The sequence below is a fragment of the Rhagoletis zephyria genome, unplaced genomic scaffold, assembly GCF_001687245.7.
Source record: "Rhagoletis zephyria isolate East Lansing unplaced genomic scaffold, Rhagoletis_zephyria_1.1 Rzeph_scaffold_13317, whole genome shotgun sequence".
NCBI lineage: Eukaryota > Metazoa > Arthropoda > Insecta > Diptera > Tephritidae > Rhagoletis > Rhagoletis zephyria.
In genome coordinates, this window is record NW_016170388.1 from 1 (window position 1) to 9,380 (window position 9,380).

A 9,380-nucleotide genomic window follows, 5' to 3' on the forward strand; every position below is an offset into this window, starting at 1 on the left:
AAAAAAAAACGTACAAAGCGATTAAACACAATTTATTTTTATATGGAAGGAACCGCCACAATTACGGCAAAAAAAAATCCAAAAAATTAGCGATAACACAGGTTTACAAAAAAGAAGTTTCTGCATATTGAACCAGACCTCTATAACCCTGTGTTATTCGACGCGCTGAATGCAAATGCGAGGTCTGTTAGCCTCCACCACGTCTGGTTTGAGGTCATTTGCAGGTCAAGTAGGGAAACACTCATAGAATAAACTTAAAAATTCAATACAATTCTGCCGAATTGGACCTTGAAATTACCTCTAGATGACCTTGAAATGACCCTCAAATGACCTAGGACTTGACAATAGGGAGGCTAACGAACACCGCATAACGAACCAGTCATCCGTAGTAAAGCGCTCTTCGCCTGAGTCTGTATGTGAATATGAAGAGGGGGTAAGATCTAGAAGAACCTCCACGGATGCGGTTGGACAGATTCTCATGGCTCTTATGCATAAGCCTGGCAGCCTTTGTATCTTGGAGAGCACTGTGATTGTTCCAAGTTGTGAAGTTTTATCGGCCCAGATGATGGCTCCATAAGCTATCATACTATAGTCGTGTAGATCCATCTCAGTATCTTTGGTGTGCGTCCCCAACTCTTTCCTGCCATGGACCTACACGTCATAAATGATCTTACAGCTTTCTTTGCAGTTTCTTCCACGTGTGCCGTCGATGTCCAGTAAGGCGCATATACTTACCCGTCTCCTTATTATTTAAGCTATCTTGAAGTGCACTTTTCAGCGCGTAAAGCTTTTAGTACAAATGAGGTGAGGCAGATCTTTTCAGCCTTCGGGATGAAAACTACCTTCGCTCTTCTCCACGCATCTGGTATATAACCCAATGTTATGCTGCTTCTAACTATCGTTAATTGCGGTCCAACCACGCATTCTAAGCCCCGCTGTAGCATGTCAGGGAATATTCCTTCCGCTCCCGGTGACTTTAGTGGTTTAAAGCTGTTCACCGCCCACCTGAGTCGGGGCTCAGAGCATATTTCCTTAGCCAATAGCCAGTTTTCTCTGCTTATTTTACTACTATTCCGATCTGTTTCGGAATATGATGTAGATCCTGGAAAGTGAGTATCTATGAGAAGTTTGATCTTCTCTTCCTGACTCCCAGTGAAACTCCCATCACTCATCCTTAGACTTGCGGACGAAATACAATTCGTTTTTGCCATTACCTTAAAGAGTCTTGTAGCCTCCGCAGTATCTTCTATGCTTTCACAGAAGCTCCTAAAGCTTAAACGCTTAGACTCCCTTATTTCTTTGTTGTACAGAGTTAAGATGTTTCTGTATTCTGACCACTTCCCGGTTCGTTTTGCTCGATTGAACAATTTCCGAACTTTGGTTTTGAGTTTACTTAGGTTGTTGCTCCACCAGGGTACATCCCTGGAGGAACATACCTTACTTATATGCGTCAATGAGTAATTCATTAAAGCGCTCTGTAGCAAATTCTATTTCTATTTCGTTCCTGATCTTCTGACACAGCCCAGGTTGGGCTGCGTTCAACCTCAGGTTGTCTTTGAACTTCTCCCAGTCGGTCTTCCTGGGATTCCTCAAAACTCTATGTATAGGAGGGTTGCTTAAATGTCAAACCTAATTATTCTATGATCTGACATGGGGAGAGAGGCCACAGTTAGAGTTAATGCAATGTATGTATAGCTCCGAAACAACTGATTAAAGTTAATTTTTCTAATATTCATGAAATGTATGAAGCCATATAGCCTTCGGCACAGCCAGCACTGTCCTTACTTGTTTATATTTACTTTCATTCACATACCTATTTGCTTTTTTATTTGCCAACGCAAGTCGCATAAACTAATTATCCATTTGAAGTCAGCTGCTCAACGCGACATTTTGCTGTTTTTAATTGTATTTGCACGCTTCTCTTTAATCGCTTTATACTTGTAGTCGCACTCACGGTTGCCGTTTTGGCCGAAATGTACCATTTTTGGTACATTTTTCCTAAGCTTGGTCCACAGGTTATTTTAATCTGGCAAAATGAGAAAATTATTACTCACATCATATACCTAAGAAAATCTGCTATTACGGCTACACATTGTCTAACACAGTCCTTTGTGGGTTCCTTGATATTCCAGCAAAATCCAAGGTTATGACATCTCATAGCTGTTAACAACTAGGCTGTCAGAGGCACTGACCATTCAATGCGGTGACAAAACCGATTATTACTTACTAAGCACTGTCCAGGAGGCCAAAAGCCAAGCGCCGATAGGAGCCATGTGCATCTAACCAACGAAAGCACTGTAATCATCACATACAATGAGGCTTGCTGATAGTTTTAAAACCGATCTGTGAGGATCCCTCGTTAAACTCCCAGGCAAAATGCTACCGAAATTATCCTGCCAGTAGGCCTACAAAGTAATAGTTTCTAAAGGGTAACTCATGCCCGTTATTGGTATTTCCAACAGGGTAGGAGCGCGACAACCGATTTGTCTCCAAACCAAATTTGAAAAGGGATTACGGAAAATCGTTCCACAATATACGTATGTTCCAGCAGTAAAAACAAGTTATATGTGTGAGAAATGTGTATTTGTAAGATTTTTGAATAATTAGTCCGATAGCTTAAACCTATTTTGGTATATTTTTTGCATATCGGTACACGTTTTGGTACAAGAAAATAATTAGTAACTGGCAACCGTGGTCACACTTTGCTTTCCATGTATTTATGTACATAACTACTCTCTTCGTTATGGCTATTCTTGTGTGTCAGAATATTACTGTCGAAGCAATACTTAGTAGTACGTACAAATGCACATACATACATACGTAGGCATAATTTTCTATTTCTGGAGCGATAATACTGTCTGATATCTCATCGCAACGTCAGAGATTAATGAATTTAAGTTGCGTGTTTACGTCTAGCATATCCAGCAGTGGCAAGCTAAAAACAAACAATTCATTCGGGTGTTGGTAGCGGGGAGTAACTAGCGTCCAGCTTGTACATATGTATTTTTTTGCGCTGGGAATGGGCGTAGAGAATGCGTGTCTGTACACTTAAGAATATAATTGAATTCGAGCAAGACAACCTGCTTCATGAAAAGACTGACTTTGATATGTGATTATATTTAGGTTAAATCGGCATCGATTGTTTATTTTTTTGTCTAATTTTGTATGAAAAATAAGAAAGTACTGTTATAATTTAGTTGTAATCAGAGACCATTAATCCACTCGTATCATATGTAGTTCAATAATAAAAGGTGATATACGTAGTGACAGTTCGTTCAACGATCGTAATCACCGCACCATGTTTTTGGGCTATGTTGCCGAGAGGTAGAGGGATTACTCCGTGGAGTAGTTTTTGCTACTCTAATGTAATGCAGAGCTGAAGTATATGGTCCTGCCCTAGGAAATTGCAATGTTAATTACGCCACATTTTTTTTTATACGCATTACGGTTAATTTGGGAGTACTCCTTGACCCGGCAGTCACTTTGCTCACACACATCCTCGTTCGCATTTTAGAGCTCGTGTTTGATCGGCACTGATGTACAGAATTTTGGCGTCGCCATGCGCTGTATTTTGCAACCAAATGGTCTAATGCTTGCACGTCTTTGTATTTTTTTGTAACAGTAGGGCTTTCGGGGTAGGGAACTGTGGTTACAACGAGCCTAGATTTCTCTCACGTTTTCTGCAGACGGCATAACACTCGATGGTAAGGCTTTACTTCGCACACCATCCTTTCATTAATGTTAGAACTAGTGTTGGGCAGTATCGATACCAAAAGTACTCTTAGAACTCGATTCTCAAAAGGATCGACAGCACCCGATTTTTAAATGTATCGATACTAAATACTCCAAAGTACTCAGTACTCACGAAAGAACTCGAAAGTTGTCAGAGTCTAAAAGAACTCAATAGTACTAAGTATTCACAAAAAACTCGAAAGTACTCAGTACTCAAAAATTCTCTGTTCAATCATTACTTTGATATATGTACTCACATACTTAAAAGTACTGAATAGATACTTAAAAGTACTGAGTTTTATTTACATTTACCGGTATTTACAAATTATTGTACTCAATTTGAAGTTTGAATAAACTGCTGGCAGCTTGCGAGACTTCTACACTAATCATTGAAATGTTACCAACAAGTGTATATTTAAAGAAAGTACTCAGTACTCTGAAAAATACCCGATTTTTAAAAGTATCCATATCAAAGAACTCGATCCTCAAAAGTACTCGATACTTCCCAACACTACTTAGAACCGTTTGAATAAGGTAACAGGGGGTGCTGTTGTATTTTTACTTACTCCTTTATTATGAATATATGAACAAAATTTCGGAGTCCTTCCTTCATCGGTGCCCTTTGAATGGCATTTTTAAGGGGTTTCTAAGGCTAGGTCTGTATGCTTTAAAATAAACCGATCACACACATTTTTCGTTTTTTTTTCTTGATTTATGTCCCTAGAGATTACATAGGAAAAATTAAAGCTATACGCCTACTCCTTCTATTTTCTCCAAACAATATATGGGGCTAAACCACTTTGTGGCGTTACCGGTACTAAAGCTACATGTCTATTTGCAAAATGGTAGTACCTTGCTATTGCTTGCAGCTTTTTCTCCTCTGGTACTATGGCGCAACCAGAACAACTCGCAACCAGTTTTGTTGGTAGAGGGTATTTGAGGAGATGCTCCTCCTCTGGCAGCGTTCGCTGTTGCTGCTGTGGTTGTTATTGCTGTCGTTTTGACGTTGCCATATTTCGCCCCATGAGTAATCCAGAAGTGGTTCGTCCCCTATCCATAGAACCGGGATGCGTGTAGAAGGCAATTCTTACAACTAACCTTGCCGTAGCGTCCAGATACTTTTTTCCTGTTGATTTTAGAGCTTCTCAACGTCGATCTTTCCTTGTGCATTAACCAGATTGCGAGGTTTGTTCTATTACTATTTTTATCTTCAATTCGGCGCCATAATACTTGTAACAAGTAAATTGGGTGATTGCTTTTAATTTTACCTTATCAATATTTCTATTATTTTTCTGCTTATCGATATTACGCACTGTAATTAGATTATAAGTACCTTTACAGACAAATAGAAACCATGTAAGTCGCGTTAATAATCTCCTTCTAAAGTTAATTACCGAAACGAAATATTAAGGCAATTACTTAGTCTCCCTTTTGTATGCATACATTCATACATAGTACATGTGTATTTACATATTGGCATTACTTAATTGTTTCAAAACAGTTGGCAATCGTATCTAACTAATAGTTTTCGTAGTTACCAATTAATCAGTAAGACTAATTGCTGAACTCTTTTAAATAGTAATTGCGGTTGTTAACGAAATAATAAAACTTACTGGATTTTTGTTTGTAGTTTAGCATTAGAAAAGTTATATGTACAGTTGCGATCAAAATAAAAGCACGAAAATTCAGAATGGCGTTGCTTGCAACTTATATTTATTTACTTTTTTTTAATAATTTTCATTTAAATTATAGTTTGATCTATAAAATCAAGTTCACATTATCGTAGGTTACGGCTTATTTGTAATTTATAAGCAAATCATGCTGAAATCAATTAATTTCGTTTGTAAAATCTGTCAACAAATTAAATATAAATGAGATAATTTATCATAAATCCAGAACCAACCGAAGAAAAAAAGTCTTTCATTTATTTAAAAAAAAAAAAATCCCCTTAAAAGATAAAACAGTTTAAGCTTAAAAAAATCTGCATAAAAATATTTAAAAATTTGTTCAAAGGAATCGTAATAATGATGGTGTTTTTGTTGCTTCAGCTTGGAATGATGCTCGCTTATCCTACCTTTATCTTTCATACTTTGAATGAATTTATTTGCAAAGAAATTAAAAGGGTGAGAAAATACCTTCCTGATGATACCTTATAAGTCTAAATCGGAATAGGTTTGGTCCAGTTATTCAAGTTTTTCTTATACCAATCTTTGAAAATAGATAAAAAAACAGCATCAAAAATCTCATTATTACTATGCCGTTGAAAATTTTTTTTTATTATTTTAATGCAGGGCTCGAATCGTAACATCCGTTCACGGATCGAAAACGATACGAAAGAAAATTACGTGATACGTCAGGCAGTATAAGCTGAATGGGACAAAGAGTACGTTTACGTATGTCATAATCCGAAAAATGTGTTTTTACGTGACGAGTAGTACGATATCGTGTGAGGCGATTCGAGCCCAGATTTTTTAAGCTTAAACTATTTTGTCATCTGAGGGGATTTTTGCAAAAAATTCTTTAAGTAACTATTTTTTTTCTATAAAAAATCCATTTTTGGAGATATTTTCAAATCGGTCCAGCTCACGTAAATTTTAATATTTTCCCGAAATACTTTGGTGCAAGTCTTAAAATATAATAGATTTTATACACAATTCCAATGGAAACACAGTACCGGTTTTTTTTTGGTATAGGGAGTGATGTAGTATTATGTAAATTGTTTCTGTTATATGTAGATCGAACTACATACTATACTTTAAATGCAAATGATTGAAAATAAATAAATACACATGATCTGCATTCAATGTCATTTTGAATTATGCTGCTATTTATTTGACCACACCTGTATGTGTGTTATCTTTTCCATCTAAATACTACATTAACTCTGAAAATATATAGTGAGCTTTATAGTCCAGAACTGTTAAGTTTTAATCACTTGACCTTTAACCCGATAGAAATTTACTAACTAACTAACATTTTCATAACTAGTATTCTAAGTAAGCAGTTCTCAAGAAAACTACTCAAAATATTAACATACGGGATTTTTTTAAGTGCTGCATACTGATTTAAGAAATTTTTATAGAAGAACATTTCTTTTCTATTTCTTGTGCGTCATTTTGTATGAATTTTTATTTTTCTCTGAGAGCTGCAGATAGGCGTTAAACCACTACATGGAAAAAAACCACGAATTTTCATTTATAGTTTTTATCGTTTCCTTAAACGTTCTGTTTGTCGATATCGTTATCGTTTATTGAACATGTGCACTGAAAGAATTTTGTTGTTTGTAACCGTTATCGACTTCCTTATACAAATATTTAATGATCAGCATATTTACATACATACATAAATGTAGAAAGAATATCAAAAACAGGTAGGGCTTTTTAAAAAGTTGCATGTAACTCCGTTGTTTGTAACTTAAAAACTTTTATTGAAGGTGTCTTTTAACATACATATTTTACCAAAATCTGTGAAAAACGCGGTTTCCCCGTAGGTGAGTGGCTAGAGGTGCGTACTTCCCCTCAGTAGGACCCAGGCCCGACTAACATAAAAAAATGTAAAAACTTCCCTGCATATTTCTGCCATGAAAAAGATTCTCATAGAATGCATAATAACATCAAGGCGCCCATTAAAAATTGAAGGAAAAGCTCGACACGGCAGCAGCCCTAAAAAATAGCTTTAATTTTAACACGGTTTTTTAAACATTAGCCGTATACATATAGTGCATATGAATATTTTGTTAACATTTAATAATAATAAAAATATGAAAAATCCTTTTTTTCTTCCCAACAGGGAGCGGAAATGACAAAACCAATCGACAAGAAATTCTACAAAGGCACTAATCCCAGTTGTCATGATTTCAATGCGACATCAGCCACATCTACTGGTGCGCCGCTGCTCGTAGGATTCACAACAGGGCAAATTCAGCTTGTTTCACCACAGCCAGGACCGCGTGAATTACGAAAGCTATATAATGAAGAAGTATTTGAAATCCAAATAATTTTAATTAAACTCTTAAGCATAAATTGATCTTTTGTTTTATTTTCCCTTTTAGCGGCTTATTGATAAGACCAAAGTGACATGCTTAAAATGGTTACCAAATTCACCGAATTTATTTCTGGCATCACACGCCTCTGGCAATCTGTATTTATACAACGAGGATCTACCCTGCACACCGACTGCACCCAATTATCAGCCCTTCAAAATGGGCGATGGCTACACAATACTCACCTGCAAATCCAAGTCAACGCGCAATCCACTCTATAAATGGATATTCAACACTGAGAATTGTTGCATCAATGAGTTTTGCTTCTCCCCATGTGGCTCGAATTTGGCCATCGTATCGCAGGATGGATTTCTTCGTGTATTTCACTATGATACCATGGAGTTGCTTGGCATTGCTCGTTCCTACTTTGGTGGTTTTTTATGTGTATGTTGGTCGCCAGATGGCAAATATATTGTGGTGGGCGGTGAGGACGATCTAGTGACGGTATGGTCCCTGCATGAGCGACGTGTGGTCGCACGGGGACAAGGTCATCGCTCCTGGGTGTCAGTGGTGGCATTTGATCCGTATACCACATCGTATACCAACTGGGATGGTGGTGATTTTTCAGACGACGAAAATCAAATGAATGAATATAGTGTTGGACGAGAAGCGCGTTTCTCTGCCGATTCAACTGCTAATGGATTTGATTTTCCCACTGGAATGAGCGGTGTTGCGCATGACAAAAACTCAACACCGAATAACTTACGGCAACGGCCACACTCAGCATCTTTTCGTTCAGATGCGTCCTCGTCGGCGGCATTAGCGCCTGATAAATTGGCAATCAGCTACCGCCTTGGTTCGGTCGGACAAGACACACAGATTTGCCTGTGGGACATAACAGAAGATGTGCTACGGCACCCGCTGTCGCTGCGCCAGCGAGTCAATAGCGTAAATTTAAATGACACTAGTTATATGAACGGCGGTATAGATGCTGATGGCATTAAAGTGATACGGCCAATAGCCATAGGTAATATATCGGGATCCTATCCGGCACCCCAAAATGCCAGCAGTCCAACGAAAGAAACGGTAGGGCCTGAGAACAACAGCAACAGCAGCTCAAGTAAATTTTCCACGGCGAACTGCACCATATCATCCCAATCGTCGAATGCCAATACGCCACCGGATGAAGCTGGACCAGCCGGCGCAAACCCCAATGCGAACAGCAACAGCAGCAAAGCAAACAATTCAAACAAGGCGAACGCAACAGGTAACTCTATAAAATTTCCAAACTGCATCAGTGCCACCAAATCGGGCTCCATTGAAGGCAACATCAAGGACAACGTTTCTACCTTCTCCACGTCCGGCTACAACAGCAAGAACTCGAACAGTTCCACCAAGTCTTCAGATTCAAGCGTCTCAGCATTCAACAGTCTCACGCAACGATTGTCGAATTTTAGCTTTCTGAGCAACTCTGATAAGAAGACCTCATCAATTTCCGGTTCCTTTGATGCATCGCAAATCGCAGCGACGCATCGCACACATCGCAAGGGCATGAGCCTGCTCAAGTCCAACAACCAAGCCAACAGTAATCACAACCACCAACAATACGGCACGGGCAGTAGCACATCAGCTGGCATCGGCATGGACCTCAGTAGCAGCAGCGCTG

The 9,380-nt window shown here is 38.4% G+C and overlaps 1 protein-coding gene across 1 annotated transcript; it reads left to right on the top strand.

Annotated features, from left to right (window-relative positions):
• Positions 1-7,454: 7,454 nt before the first annotated feature.
• LOC108378088 (WD repeat-containing protein 20) lies at positions 7,455-9,376 on the top strand (the record flags this gene model as incomplete). The annotated part of the gene is made up of 3 exons (XM_017634388.1): positions 7,455-7,710; positions 7,784-8,981; positions 9,039-9,376. Coding segments are annotated over exons 1-3 (1,716 nt in total), but the record flags the coding sequence as incomplete, so codon positions are not given.
• Between the last annotated feature and the right edge of the window lie 4 nt (positions 9,377-9,380).